The sequence below is a fragment of the Cryptomeria japonica genome, chromosome 11 (assembly GCF_030272615.1).
Source record: "Cryptomeria japonica chromosome 11, Sugi_1.0, whole genome shotgun sequence".
In the NCBI taxonomy this organism is placed as follows: Eukaryota; Viridiplantae; Streptophyta; class Pinopsida; order Cupressales; family Cupressaceae; genus Cryptomeria; species Cryptomeria japonica.
The window spans coordinates 541,199,105-541,215,927 of record NC_081415.1 but is presented as its reverse complement, the minus strand read 5'-3'; the positions used below and the strand labels follow the sequence as shown (position 1 = coordinate 541,215,927).

The following is a 16,823-nucleotide window of genomic DNA, read 5'->3' as shown; positions in this document are numbered from 1 at the left end:
TTACATCTTATGTGAAACAGATTCTTTCTTTGGGTTGGCTCCTTCTCATTATTTAGGAAGACTCTTCTAATAACAAGAACCTCTCCTCTCTCTGCATCTTTAGAATGTGAAGACTAAGCATCTTCATCTACATGTGTAATTCGTGCATTACTCTCAAGTCTTTTATTTGTCCTCCCTTGATATTGGAGACACTCATAGGCTCTATGTCCTTCCCCACATTGAAAACATGTTCCACGAAAGCCTCCTCTTCCCAGTCCACATCCTCTTCCTCTTCCTCTTTGTTCTCCATTATTTTGATCGTAAGGGCAGTAGGAATTATTTCCCCTTTGATTCTAACTACTACTAGAGTCATCATTCTTCTTCTGGTCTTCATTTCGGCATTCATAATTTATCATCCACTAGTCTTTCCACAGGTTATTAATTTGGAAAGAAAATGGCTAGATAAGTATTGCACACCGACAACAACTTTTGTGAAGAGATTTTTTGGGAATTCAACCAAGAAAGTTACCGAGCAGAGTTTATTATTCTTACCATAAACAAACGTCACATCTTGATAGCAATCACAGGTTCGTATATTAACCTGCACGGCCATCTTCGATAACGATTGACACAGAAATCTCGCACGTCGTTGTGCCGGCTGCATAAAATATGAACCCTGAGAGATAAGCCCTAAAACAACATCATTCTTCTTCTTCTTCTTCTTCCACCATACCAGTTGTTCAAACCTCCTTTGAATATGGCCGGAATAACTAGTTTTGATGCGATGATGGACTGGTGGCTAATGTTGTGGCTAATATATGTCTTGTATTCACTACTACTCTTCATCTATGGAGCTCTATTTGGGTGGCTAAAGTTTTTGTGGTTGCTCCTGGGATTAGGGTTATATCCCCTACTCCTCGCTTACGTGAAATTTTTTCAGTCTCCACATGTGCAAATAGCTTACATGGTTGTGGTGGCCGTGGTGTTATATATTATGAGTGCAGAATCAGATTTCGCAATACCACTGCTGGTGCTATTTGTCATACATTCGGTGCTCTTCATATACGTGAGATCTTTCAGGGAATCGATCATTTTGGAACTCACTACTCTAATTGTGGCTATCGTTGTGAAAATCGTTGCCCAACTAGCTAAAATCATTGTCAAAATGGTGAGACCACGATCTTCCTCTTCCTATGTTGATGGTGCATCGGCATGGACCGGCCCAGTAGAGCAACCGCCTCCATCGTCCTCTTCTTACTCTGTTGATGATGAATTGCGGGGCCCATTAGAGCAACCCCTTGAAATGGGTGTTTTTAGTTACAGATGTCATGGAGAAGAGCAGCAGGGGGAGTGCGTCATCTGCCTGTGTGAATACCAGGAGGAGGACTCCTTGATGGCGCTGCCACTTTGTCAGCACTGTTTCCACGTGGAGTGCATTCGGAGGTGGTTTAAGTGCCAGCTAAGATGTCCCATCTGCAATGCATCTCCGTTTCAGGAATTGGGATCCCATGCTGGAAAAGATGTTGCTCTTCAAATTCCACTTCCGCCACTTTTGGTTGCAGGAAATATGAGGGAGGGAAACCTAGTGAGCGAACACAACGTGTAAGCACTAAGGTCAATTGTAATTTTTTTTTTAAGTCTTTGTTCTAGAGTCCTATCAGGTTTTTTCACTTCTCCATTAAACCTTGTGATATTTTTATCATCAATGTTTGAGATCATACTACATGATTCATTATAAATATAAAGAAAACTTACAAAAAAATAATGCACAAATATCTTACAGAATAATAATGGAGTGGATGTTATGTTTATGAATCTCATATTAGTATCTGCACTAGCCTAGAATAATTAGTAGAGACTATGAGAGAGGAAGAATTTGGAAGAGGGAGAAAAAGTTATATGTTGGAATGTTTCCAATAAAATGTGGGGACAATTTAGTAAGTAAATGTTATTTTTAAATTATTTTCTAATTTTTCAATTAGGTGAGATGGTCTATAAAGATCATAAAATGTATTACATCATTTTAGTTTTATATGTATTTCTTTTTTTTGATGTTTAGTATGTTTTGAAGATAGACAAATTTTAGTAATTAGAGAAAAATTTTTTTTTGTATGGTTAGTACTTTCTATTTTTGAGAAACCTTTAGCTACTAACCTTGTCTTATGCTTCTCAAAAGATTCATCTGATGTGAATTTCATTTTGTAGTCCCATTTATAACAATCATAAAATAAAAATAAAAAAATAGGGTCATTGGAGATAAATTTTCTTAATATAAAAGTGGATGTAGCACACTAAGCAGTGAATGTGACATGTTGACATAGAAAATACAATGGAAAGAATTGTACATTTATTTTCCTTGCACCTCCATATGAACTTGAAGATGTTGAGCGCCCAAGTTTGAGAATTCTTCCACGAAATATCTTAAGAACCTCTTATTTTTCTTATGTTGAATGCTCAAGATGTGTGATTAAGCAATTGAAAATATGTGGTTGCTCTCAAATAACAACATCAAAACATTAGCATTCAATATATTCTTAACAAAATGACCTCCAAGAGGGTTTATTTATAGATTTTGAAAATTGGTAATCAAGAGTGGAGATTTAATCTTAAGATAAATAGCTAAACCAAAGAGAAGCCTCATTTTGGCACCTTATGATTAGTGTAGAGGACAAGGGTCAAGAGGATTTGGGGTGCTAAAATTACCTTACTTTGATCAAGTGATGAAGATTAAAGGTCTTTACACATGTTTGAGAAGAATTGTGGGGAAAAGTGATATGATATGTGTATTCTCATACAATTGTTAATCACAAGGGGGTAAAATAGAGAGTGATAATTTACTAGGATAAATGGATATCTATGATTATATAGGGTGTGTAACAAGTGATCAATTAAATTAATCACATTTTAATTTGTGCAAGTGGATTAACTAGAATAATTATTGAATTTAGTCAAGTAATTAATCAAAAGGGATTCTAGAAGAATTAAATAAATAGTTATATTCATTTAATTTTTGAAGGATAATTATGTGAAGAGTGAATTTAGTTATATAAATATGAATTTATTTTAAGGATTCATTATAGAGAAATGAGATCAAAACTAGGTTAAGTAAATAAAGGGTTGAAATTTATTCAATTAATGTTGAGAAGATGATTGGAGAGATTAACAAAGTAATTCTTCTTACTTACTTTTGCGCTGCTAGGCATAACTCTACAAGCTTTTCTATTCATGTAAGAAGAAAACAAGTAGTATGCAAAAGCATTTTTCTTTTTCAAATATTTGAAAGTGTTTAAAGCAAAAAATATAGTGCAAAAGCATTGTTTAAAAAAAAAATTTAATTATTTTTTTATTTTTATTATTTTGTAATTGTTTCAAAGGTATATTTTTAATTTATTCTTATGGGATTTGTTGCAAGTCATCTTTATATTGATTTTTTAAGAAAAAGAGAAAATGGCTGCAATAGGTAAAGATTAATTTCTCTACTTTTATTTTATTTTTAAAATTTGATATCTATCCATGTATTTTACATAGATTTTAAAAAAATAAAAAGAATAAAATCAAATATCATCAATATTATCAAATATGAACATTTTTTACTCTCTAATCTTACAATATAATAGTTAAAAATATAAAAACTCTAAATCTCTCACATAATTGTCATATGAAAGATTTTGAAACTTATTCAGAAACAAAGAATGTGTTATGAACTACGAAACATTAGATTATAATGTCTTAAATTATTTAAAATGGAACAAAAAACCTCTAGAATAAATGTTGCATGCCCACAAGTTTACCTAATGCCACATGATTTCCAAGTGTACAATACAAATTTTTTGAAGAAAATTTTGGGAATTCAACTAATGTAGATACCAATCAATGCTAAAATCAAATAATTGATCTTATTCAATTAATGGTTAAGAAAAATAAAATCAACTACGATCAAATGTGAACAATTTTTACTATGAACACTATCAATATAACAATTACAAATGAATATAAAAACCTAAATCTCTCATATGATTATCACATGCAGACTTTTGAAACTTGTTATGTTGATAGACGTTGTACAATGGTGACATGTTGTATAGGAGGTGGCATAATCCGTATAAGAAAAACAAAAAATAGGCCCATCATATAAAGAAAAAAATTGATTTGATTTGTTTTTTAATAAGTAAAAACTAGATTTGAATTGATTTTAAAAAGTAGAAATTGAATTTGATTTGACTATAAAAAGAAAAATTAAAGTTTATTTGTTTTTAGTTACCTTAATAATAATATCTATCAACATTTTTTTATATATTTTTTCTAAATATAAATATACTAATATAATAATATAATGAACTAAAGGCATTAAAATCACTTAAAACCATTAAGTATTGCACACCAACAAGTTGTGAATGCCACATGATTTCCAAGTGTACAAAACAAATTTTGTTTCGAGAATTTTGGAAATATTTCAACCAACAAAGTTACCGAGCTGAGTTTATTCTTCTTACCATAAACAAACGTCACATCTTGATAGCAATCGCAGGTTCGTATATGTTATCACGACCATCTTTGATAACGACAGGCACAAAATGTCGGCATGTCATTTTGCCGGCTGGTTAAAACATGAGCCCTTGAGAGATAAGCTCTAAAATATTCTTCTTCTTCTTCATCTAGTCTTTCGAGGCCAACAATACCAGTTGTTCAAACCTTGTTTGAATATGGCTAGAATAACTAATTTTTAATGCGATGGAAAATTGGTGATTAATGTTGTGGCTAATGTAGGGGAAGAGCACCAACTTTTGAGCATGTATCAATTGTTGTGAGGGTTGTTGATACCTTGTGTTCCAAAAATTGAACAAATAAAACCTACTGTTTGAAACATAAAATATTAATTTTTGTTAGGAAATGTACCAATAGTTGTTAGGAAATGTACTAATAAATTATAAAAAGTAACCAATCAGGTGATGCCATATCCGCTGCACAACTATTGGGGCCTCTTTTGCACGTCTATTGGTCTCACTTTTTTTTTTTGGGGGGGGGGGGGCTATTTTGGACACCTTGGCAAAAAGCATGCTGATGTGGCACCATACTTGATGATGTGGTGCTGAAAGCTTAGTTATAAGTAGGGGACTTTCCAAGTAAGCTACTATAAAAAATTGGGAGTGATGTAAAATTTTCACGTAGGATTTTGAGAAGTGCGAAGTTAGGGTGCTAAACTACTAGTGCTCTTCCCCTATGGCAGACTGGTGACCAAGTTCTGATATCTGTTTGGTGCTTAATTCCACAATGGTGGAGTGGGTGTTATGTTTATAGATCTCATATTGGTATCCACAGAGCCTAGAATAACTAGTAGAGAATTTCAGAGAGGAAGAATTTGGACGAGGGAGAAAAACTTATATGTTGGAATGTTTAAAATAATTTTCAAATAATTAGTAAGTAAAAGTTATTTTCAAATAATTTTCAAATGGGTGATATGTTGTAAAATGTATCACACCATTTTCGTTTCATATGTATTTCTTTCTTTGACATTTTAGTATGTTTTGAAGTTTGAAATTTTTTAACAATTAGAGAAAAGAGTACCTTCTAATTGTGAGAAGCCTTTAGCCACCAACCTTATCTTATGCTTGTCAAAAGATTCATCTAATGTGAATTATATTTTGTAGTTCCATTTGTAACCACCATATATTTATCTTTTAGAAAAGTTGACAATTTACAAACTTTTTTATTTTTCATTACAAAGTTGTACTCACCTTGCACAGTTGTTTCAACTTTTCTTTTTTCTTTCTCTTATGTCTCTATAGTATCACATCACTTTTTTCATAAGAACATAGTTAGAATTTTTTTTTTAAGAACTTGTTATAATATTTTATAAATACTTATTTTCTTTCTTGCACTTTTATCATAACTTTCACTTGATGCCTTGACTTGAGTTCCTTTTCTTCCTATAGAGAATGACACACCTCCACTTGAATCATTGGCACTCATGAGCTTATCCTTTAATCAAGAATATTTACTTGAGAAGATGTTTTAGTAAAATCATAAGTGGCATTGATAACATTTTCATCAAATGGTACATTACTTTCAATATAATTTTTTGGGGTTGTACAATCTATATAATTTTAAATATTCACAATATATAGTCATTATTTACTTTGAAGTCAATTTTAATCTAGCTTTTACCTATTGTTATATTTATGATATGAGAATATGCATTGCACCAAAAAAAAATGATGTGACCCAATCCTCTCCTAGATTTATGTTTTGAACCACCTTAGCACTTGAGGTTTCTATTCACATGATACACAATTGTATAGGAATTACTTCAAGACCCAATTTTGGCTTCTACAAGTGAAAAGATACACCTAGTTATTTTTATGATTGTAATATATGTAGGGATATGTTATTATGTTGTATTTAAAAAAAAGGAATGGGAGTGGTAGTTATATGTATTTTAATATTATATAATGTAGGCAAGAGATTCAAATGATATTTTTGGATATTTTTGTATTTGTTGGGATCTTTTATTGAGATATAGTGTCAACTAACTTCTTCCAATAAGAAGCATTGTATATTGTTTCCCTACCATGAAGTTGTATTCAATTTTTAAACATATTTGAGAACTTCTATTATTAATTTGTGAGGTTTTTAATAATGATAGTTCTATTATTTTTTTATACAATTACAATTTTTTGGGATATGTGTCAAATAATGTAGATTCCTTATTTATGTGATGTTTATATACATATTTTTAAAACATATATTTAATACCCATCTACCATTATTATCCTTAGAGATATTTCACTCATATTTTCATCCATAATTAAAAAAAATTTGAATTTATAAAACAATAAAACATAACATAATAATTCTATTTTATTGTCAGTTCTAAAAGTGAGCAATTGCCTTGATCCTACAATTGGTAAAAGAACTCATTACATCATAATGAACCAAGTGTAAAGGACCTTTGACACTCCATAACATTCTTTGAGAGTTCAACTTTCCACATGTTTCTTTATTATAGCACATCCTATATAGATGCATTTTGTTGGGAAGACTTGAGGAATTCCACATACTGATGAGTTGAGATATCAGCTCCTTTTATTCCTAGAACTCATAAGTTTTTGTCATGTTTTAATTTGTATAATGAGATGGTAATGATGTATTAAATTTTGACTATATGCATTTTAGATGTTAACTGAACCCATTAAATCATGTTTTGTCTTTGCCGATTATTCTTGTTGCCATGCCAGTTATTCACGTGGCCATCTGATTTGTTCCTATTGCCATACAGATTGTCATAGGTGATATCATGTGTGAAATGAATAAGTGTTATGATTAATTAAAATAGATATGTACATATGCTTGTATGTTCTCTCTTTTCAATTGCAGGTATAAATGAGATGTTGCGGAGAAGGTTGTCCTGTCACGTCGAGAAGGCAGTTTGAGATATTCAAGGGGCGACTAAAAGTTCAAATCAGCGAAGAGGATAATGGGCGTGAGGAATGGCAAAGGAGTAGCAGGGCGTGCAAGATTCATTTATGTCTGAATTTAGTGAGCATCAATCTTGTAATACCGCCACACTATATTCTTGGTTGTGGTTTGGTGTAGATCCACGTTTTTAGTGGCTTAACTCCGATTGTTCTCCTTCATGAATGTTATCTGCCTCTTCTCATCGACGTGATCTTAATTGTAAGAAGTTGTAATTTTCTTGTAAATAAGTGTCTCCGCCTCTTTTTTGAGGTTTAGAAAGAAAGAGAGGGACAAAGAGCAGAATATTTAGAAATAAAGTTGTAGAGTGTTTTAGTCTTCTTTCATTTTGAATGATGTATCAACTTTTAAAAAGAAATGAATAAAGTTATGTTATTCTGAGCACTTATAGTTATTTTGGAAGCCTGGATGCACTCATCCAAGGGGGCCCACTTGGTGAGTGATCCTGTTCCTTTGTTAACTTTAGTTTTCATTTTCTGCCCTAGTAGACATCTTGGCATTGACTATTCCTGCAGCCAGTGGAAATAGATCCATTGACTGTTCCTACAGCCAAAGCAAACAGAGTAATTCATGTTTGACAGCTCTGGGCTTAGTTAACATTTCTTTAAGTGACTTTTATGTTAATCCAGAGTTTTCTTGTAGCCATTCAGTTGTTTTAATTCTTGCTTGCTTATCCTAAATAGATTTTAGTTGTTGCAGGATAGCTATCGTGGGAACTTAGTGCATATATAGTGTAGACCCATTTCAAGTAATACGTCCCTGGGTTGACAATCAAATGAACCTCAATTATGGAGATAATAACTTCACAGAGTGAATGCCCAAACTTTGGGTTGAGACTTTAACTATTGTTATTATTCATATTGGTGGAGCAAACAAATACCATGAACTAAACTTACCCATAGCCTTGATGTTAGGATAAGGTGATATTTACCTTGGAATCCTAAGTAATTTTCTTGTATCTATGTGTTCTTTAGAAGGTCTACTTGGATTCTTGGGGAAATCATGGAGAAATATTTATTGTAGTTATTTATGACTTGTTATAATTACACTCATATGGGAAGTACATAGTCAATAGTGATGGGGATAAGGCATAATGGGGGAATATTTCATTTGGTTATCCACTTTGGGAGTGGGATACTAGTGGACATGCATGTGTTGGCAACAACAATGAAGGAAAACTTAGAGGGGGGGGGGTGAATCATTTTTCACCAAATCTACAAACTTAACCACAAAAACAGATCTGATAATCTGCAACAACAAATATAAGAAAATAGATAGCACAACACACCACCAAAATTTTGACATGGAAAAATTGGTTAAGGGAAAAACCATGGTGGGAACCTACCCACAATAAGATGATACTCTACAGTAGTATGTGAAAATAATTACAATGGGGAATGCACATGCATTTAGGCACACTGCCTAGAGCTCACTGCTCAAAAGATAATAACCCAGAAGGCTACAACCCTCAAGGATGTCTCACTAACTTACAACAATATTCATACTACAATCCAGAAGAAATAAATTGAAAGAATAGCATCTCCAAATTCCTGATGAAATTTCCGCTTAAGCACAATTGTCTACCTTGCTACCAATCTTTGCTCAATACACCACACCGAAGGATGAATCCTTGTTCACACATATACCACTCTTTGATAATGTAGACACAACCTTGATACCCAAATTACATGACAATATTGCCTATTTATATAATTCATCAACCTTGACAATAAGGTTGGCTACACCCTCAACTCACAATTATAAAATTACATCACACGATACTAGGACTAACCATTAGGCCAATATAATGATAGAAATGATATAACATGGACCTAAATCAAATTTCAAAATGCTCATCTCCATCGGTAATCATGCCAAGATCAACCACAACATGCTACATCACCAGGAAAACCGCATAACATGAATAACATCACCGTATCAACACAATCACCAAAACTTGCACGACGATATATGTAGATCATCAAGACAAATAGGACACAATTAGGAAACACCAATAAGCATGTTAGAATCATAAGTAACATCTACACCAACACCATTTATCAAATCTTCATCGATCAACATCTGAACCTCAAGAATACTCAAATAGCAACAACTATCACAAAGAAAGATAACTTGTGGAGCATTGAATCATGAACCATATACAATGAAGATACACAAGACCATCCCAAACAATCTCCCAAAATCTCATCTCAAGATTTGATCCCACCTGAATATATCAGAGGAAATACTCAACTATGCAAAACACTAATTAGAAAAACACATTGCAAACTAGATCATATGATATGATCAATTAAGCTTTCTGAATCACTAAAACCAATACAGAAGGATATAATGACCCTATAAATACTCCATAGACCAAACCATAACTCCAATAAACCAATCTGCAATCACCAGAACAATAAATCACACAAATATGTTGACATCAATGACAACAACATATCCTAGCAGCAACAATGTCCAACATCATGTATATGAATTCATGTTTATTGTTATTATTTTCGTGTATCCTTGAGTAGGGTTCTAAGGTTTTCATGATATGAATGTTAGTCATCAATGATTTTTTTTCATCAATTCTAATTTGTTATGGGTTAGGTGCCCATGTGAGTCCATTGTAAATATTTATTAAATTTTTCACTTTTTTTATAGGTGGTCTACTAAGGAGGCATATGGTTATGGAGGTGGTGTTTTCCTCTTATTTTGAAATTCCACAGTGTTTTTATTTCACTAGCTCTTCTTTTAATTGGCACCTTTGGGTAGTAGAGTCGTTTAATTTTGTATGGGTAATGAGGTGGTATTAGATTGAAGACACAAAACAAGTGATGTAAGTGAATGTATTATAACCTTTCTATTGAAAATAATACTTTCTTAAACTTTCTTCTTGGTGGATTTTTTTTCAAATCCTGGTTTCTCCATGTAAATCCTATAATTTAGATGTTATTCTTATGTTGTTGATTTATGTCATTCTTTGTTATTGATATATATGGTGATATAATATTCATTTAATTAATGTTTTATGTTTATATAAGATAGTTCTTTTAAGCATGTTAGAGTGGCTAATTTGACCATGACAGAAAAGAAGAGTATCTCGATGATTTTTTTTGTATTAAGACAACTTAATTATTATATTTGAATATAATTATAGATTTCTATATTGTAATATTCTAAGCTTCAAATATCATAAATTTTACTATTGGATTTGAGAACAATTTCCTGGCATTTGGTATTAGAGGTTAAGTTTTTTCCATGGTTTTCACATCCTTATATGTGCATGTGTGTGAGTTGCATGTACTTGCATGAACTTTCGTATTTCCTACATGTGCTAGCATGTAAAAATTCATGGTAAATTGAGTATTGTTGGAGGCTTGTAGATTATAATGGATATTTTTTGTCTTAAAATCATTTATATATGAAAATGGAATTAATGAAGACTAACTTTCATATATGGGTATTTTCAATGGGATATGTGGTGGGAATTTGAAGCTAATGGGTATATCTCTTGGAGTTATTCATGTCTTTGCTTCTTGCATAGTGGTGATTCAGAGCTCTAGTTTGGCAATATGTCACTCTCCTCTTGCATGGTGGTTATGATCCTCTTCCTTTTGATCATGTGTAGTGAAAGGATGTGCATATTAGCTCTGTGATTTTAGCCCCCTAAACAATTGTGAAAACACCTACCATTTGGACTATAGTACAGAGTTATTATATTGGGTTTGTGTTTTTAGTCCATGGTTACATGAAATCGCTAGATGATTAGCCATTGTTTTCATATGGGTCATGAACTTGGTATGAATTAAATTTTACAAGCTTCTGGATAACCTATTTTCTCTTTTCTATTATGAGTTGTAGCTCATTTGATCATTATATGGCCTTAGTATTCTTCAACAACTTGGTAGGTTTTACAATTTTTTTATTTCTAAAAGTTGTGGGTTTGTATATCTAGAGTATTTTCATTTATTCTAATGACATATTTAATTATGTGATGTTTATAAGTTTAAGTGTATTTATATTTACAAAGATGGTTTTGTAGGTTTTACATGTTATCCAAAATCTATGTTTTGTAGATTTGTGAAAAGATTGTGTTCAAACTCTTTGAGTTTGCTTGATATAAATAAATTTATATTTGTAGAGTTTATTGTAGATTTCTTATTGATCTATGGTTACTCATGTGAGGCTTTGTTTGTCAAATTGGATATAAGATTGGTATTTTTATTGAGCCTTATAAATCTACATGTTATACTTGATTATCTCTATTATGCATGTTACTAATGACCAAAGTTAAATTTATATTTATTTCTTTGAGATTGGAGTATTTATTATGCATCTCTCATTTTGGAAATTTTGAATATGTGAAAATCTTGTAAAATTATATGATATGGATTTTGTTTGGTAGACCTTATTATTAGTCATCTTTATTACATTTATATGTTTATTACAATGAGAAAATAATTTGTTGGGAGTCCCTAATATATTTGTCCATTTGAATGTATAGCAGTAGTCTATGGTACATGAGAAGATCTGTTCAGTTTTAATGTAGTTTTGGTAATGATGTTGATTATAATACCATTAATAGCTTGATGTCATTATAAATGGGTGATTTATGAGTTAAATAATATTTTTTAACTTTGGTTTCAATATTTTGGTTCTAAGTTGTTATTGTTGCAATGTGTAGTGAGCCATAGATAATATTTGACTAGAAGTTGGATGGGCATTGGTAATGGTTGTCATTGTCATAAGGATCTCTCATATTCTACACCCATATTGTAGTAAGATTTTAATAACATCGTTGGAGCTATTGAAAAAGGATGTGTGCATTGGTGCATGTGATATTTTAAGAGGAGATGATAGATCATGGTTTCATTATATGTTCCTAATTCTATAATTGGAAATTTGATAGTGTTCTTATTGGTTCTCTTTAGTTTTGAGTATTAATCATTTTCTTGGAGCTTCATGATTTGGTAGGGTTGAATTTAAAGTTTGCATGGATTGATTGGTAGATTCTCATGGATACTATAGATACTAATTCTTATTTTTAGGAGATCATGTGTTGAGATTATTACTCTTTGCTGAGGTTTCAACAGAAGAAATCAAAGACCCTACACCTAGTTATAAATGTGCTCATCCATTATGGACCTGAAGAGAAGATTTCCCTTTATTATAATCTTTTATTGCTCCATGTTGTATGCAAAAATAAATCTTGAATCTGATTCTTAGTCTAATTGGTAGGTGAATGCTTTAAGAGGTATTGCCCACCTAAATACTAGATGTATTCTTTATTGTGCATCTTTTCTTCTCATATAAATATAGAAATTTTGAGGAATTGTAACAAGAAGATGCATGATCCTAGACAAACCACTTTGTTGAGGCTTTTGTAGCCTGTGTCAGGATCAAATTGGCTAAACAGAAAGGATTGAGAAGGGTTCGGTTGGATGTGACTCCCTAAACATCATTAATCAATCTTATTATTGAAGACTGCCTAGTTGGTCGATTAAACATATTATTGAAGACTGCCTAATGCTCCTTAGAGACTTTGATGAATTTAAAATTTTACATGTGTACTGTGAAGGTAATAAGGTGGCGGATAATTTAGCCAACATTGGAGTCAGTTTACCAAGTAGAAAAGTCTGGTACATTTATGACCGGATCCCACTGGATCTCCACATCCTTATCAACAATTATTCTAATGCATGCAATATGCAAGGGGTTCTTGGAATTGATGGAGAATAACGGGCTTCTCGGTGTCTTGGGTAGGGAATCATTTATGAGGGAAAAAATGAACTTTCTGGGAGCTTTTTTAATCATTTTCATCTGATTTATCTTGAACTTGGTTGTGTTGCAACTTGTTGCGATTGGGGTTTTTTGTAGGATAGGGGGGAGATAGGAACCATCTAGAACTGAGGGTTTATGAAAAAATGGTGAAGTAAGGCTAATGTGTGGGATGAGCTCTCGGTGGGAGGCTTGACTAGCTATATCGAGACTTTGCATGGCGTAGATGCCCTTGTCACCGAGGCCTTTGTTCAAGGGTGGAAGGATTGTGTGATTAGTGTCCACAGAGGCTTCACTAGCTAGGAAATGTTATATCGCGTGCTTTCATATTGGGGAGTTTAACATCCTAAAAATTAGGGTGCAATATATTGCCTATCAATGAAAATAGGGGAGTTTTAAAATTCCAACTATGAAAAAATACAATATTTGGTTAAAATAGGGGGGCTTTCAATTCGGGCTATGTATTGGGAGGGGGTGACAAAAAAGGATTTTAGGACAATATTTTTTGAAAATAGGGTTATTCTTTAGTGCTCCATGAACACACATGCTATAACCCAATCTCACTAAGTGAAGCCCCTGTGTAAGTGTCTATGAAATTTAGCTAAAGGTTAATGAAGAGCTTGTGGCTAAGGTTTCCAACACCTTGATTGAGGAAACTAAATTCTACAAAGATATGAAATGCGGTACTGAGGCTATGGATACTTTTTTCCTACCGAAAGAGAGTGAAAAAGTGAGAAAGAATACTGATGGTGGGTGGGATATAACTTCATTGCCAAAGCCATGGTGGGTTATTGTAGAGGTCATCATGTGATACCTCGCCCTAGACAATAAATTTTGCAGCTTATTCAGCTATCATTTTGTCACTCTGAATCATTTCCATCATAATAAGTGCAGTTATTTGCCCTTTTATTTTGCCTTATCTTTAAATCATAGCATTAGAACTCATGAGAAAAGGGATTCCTCCCCTGTTCTCCATGAGGTCTTAATCTTGTTGATTATGGAGAATGCAAAATTCCTGCATGTTGAGAAGAACCCTAGGGCTAAAAATTGTATTGAATTTTAGATGAATGTTTGTGTTCATTATGGGGACACCTCTTCTTATGAGGAGGTGGATTCTGATGGGGATGAGGTCTTCCATAAAAAGGGCCCCTTGTTGTCAATTTATAAAAAACCTAACTCCACTGGCCAAAAGGTATTATTTTATCTGATAAGAATGATGACCCTGAATATGTTCCTGATTCAGTGGATCCTAATATTGATGTGAAAGGTCGAGTGCTAAGGGTAAATACAAAATCTCTAGGCCCTTAGTGGTCAACATCACTAAGAAAATGAAGATCTCTTAGATTGAATTGGATGGGCCTGCAAAGGTTTAGGGTGTTAATGCTTTTACACCTACTGATGTTTGTGGGGATACCCCTAAAGAGATGGGATCCTCGGTCCTTGAGAACTCGATTTCTAATATCAATCTGAGGAATTTATAGAATAATGAAAATTATTTATTCTCTTGGATCTTTTAGGAGATCAATGTTATTAAAGAGAAGGCTAATTCATCTAGAAAGGACTTGGACAATATTCTTGCTAATACAAGGTCCTTGGCTAACTATATCAAAGACCTCAAGAAGGATCACAAAGAGCACATTAAGGCCCTGGAAGATGATTATCACAAGATTAAGAAGAGTTTGAGTATGGTGGTGGTGGTGAGTAAGGCGGCCATGGATAATACTAATGAGGGACGTCTCTGTAGACTTAATGAGCATGCCAAAGTTCTTCATGTTATCTCTCAGATCAATTCCCCATTTGGCATCATGAAGTTAGTCAAGAAGGCTAAGGTGGTGGATGTAGGTACACATAAAAATCACAGGGCTCCATTGGAGGACGTGGATGAGGACTTGGATGTGAACGAGATGCCCTAGTCGGGTCCTACTATGAGGATCCATAGTAAAGATAAGGGTATGGCCCCTGTTGATAGCACTAGTAAGAAAGTTATGATTATCCATGAAGAGATAAATTTTCATCATCATGATCAGCTGCGCGAGTACTAAATGTGTCATGGATCAATGTATTTGTACCATCATCTTCAATTGTGTTTTGTGGCTCATGATCCTCATCTTCCATGGGATCATTATCTTCAACTTCGATATTCACACCTCCATGTTCGTCCACTTCAAAAACCATATTCTCCGAGTTGTGTTGATCCATATCATGTGCTCCGGGGTGCTCGACCTATATAATATTGATTAACATAAATAAACATGATCATGATCCCATCATTAAGTGATTTATTATGTATATAAATTGTTTAAACGATATAATGAAAAACTTACCAATGGATGATAATCATGTCCACCTTCAATGTGACCATGCAGCCTATAATGTTTTTTAGCTGTTTTGATTAGAAGTCTTCTAGTCTTTAACCCCTTACAAATTTTGCAGGGACAATAACATTTTCCATCACCTTTTCTTTTCAAGTTAGACCGCAATCTAGCAATTGTCTCCTTATTTTGTTGTTCGCTGATATTGTTTGACATGGTCTTTCTTCACAGGCAAGAAAATTGGGCTATAGAACTAGTTATATAGAAGTTGAAATGTTAGTTTTGAAATCACGTTTCAGTATAATATACCAAATTAAATTACTTGAACATAGAAATTATCATCATTGAAACAAAACCATTTAACTCTTCTTTTTCATCTCAAAACATATCTAATGGCTTTATGGTATGCAATCCTTGTATCATATCTTAAGTTGACTAATGTCTAATTGGGGTAATCCATGAGTGTCTAATGTTAATTCATTATCAATGTTGTGAAGTCATCGAGAGTATGGTGATAGTCATTCCTTATAGGATCCTCTCAATACTGTCCAAATCAGTCTAAAAGGAAAGCAACTATCCATTCCCATGCTCATGCATACTTACATGACTAATGCTGCCCTTGTGTATCCTAAACATTAGAGAGACCTTATCTGACTTGCCTAATCAATGTGGTTGCTGTCCTAATATGAAATACTGAGTTCTACCCTTACCTCTACATCAAACTTCTCACATCATGTTTCTTCAACAAAACACACTAATATGAATTGAGCCAACACCATGAGGATAGGGTCAAGTATCATGGCAACTAATCATAATACGTGAAGACAGGGTTCACACATAAGTGTTGGCTCTCAACAATGCCACACTTCCAGAATTGTCAGTCTCAAGACTTCTCCTATTGGGTCAACACTCATTGATGGCCACAAGGTCAAATCAATGTATCTAGGCTTCAAACTCCTTACTCTAGGCTTGGAGGACCCTGCACAAGGTCTATGAACACTCACTTGGTATTACAATAGAAAGAGCCTTCCTCTAGAACTTTGTTTGCAACACACACATCATTGGTTATAATTGTTATGATGGATGGTCTATTAGGACGATAAATAAAATGCTTATTATTTTTCCACCCTTTGAAACTACAACAAGGTATTTGACTTGGTAGGGTCCCCACACATCACTTCAACAACAAAAATTAGGCAATTCAACCTTTTGCCTTCTCAATGCATAGTTTTTTGTCTTTCATTGGTTTTCTCAGTCTGATACATAGGGATATCA

At 33.2% G+C, this 16,823-nt stretch overlaps 1 protein-coding gene across 1 annotated transcript; it reads left to right on the top strand.

Annotated features, from left to right (window-relative positions):
• The first annotated feature begins 943 nt into the window (after nucleotides 1–943).
• LOC131860309 (E3 ubiquitin-protein ligase ATL59-like) lies at nucleotides 944–15,149 on the top strand. The gene is made up of 2 exons (XM_059214706.1): nucleotides 944–1,564; nucleotides 14,754–15,149. Exons 1-2 carry the CDS (start codon nucleotides 944–946, stop codon nucleotides 15,147–15,149), a joined length of 1,017 nt encoding a protein of 338 aa, XP_059070689.1.
• Nucleotides 15,150–16,823: the final 1,674 nt, after the last annotated feature.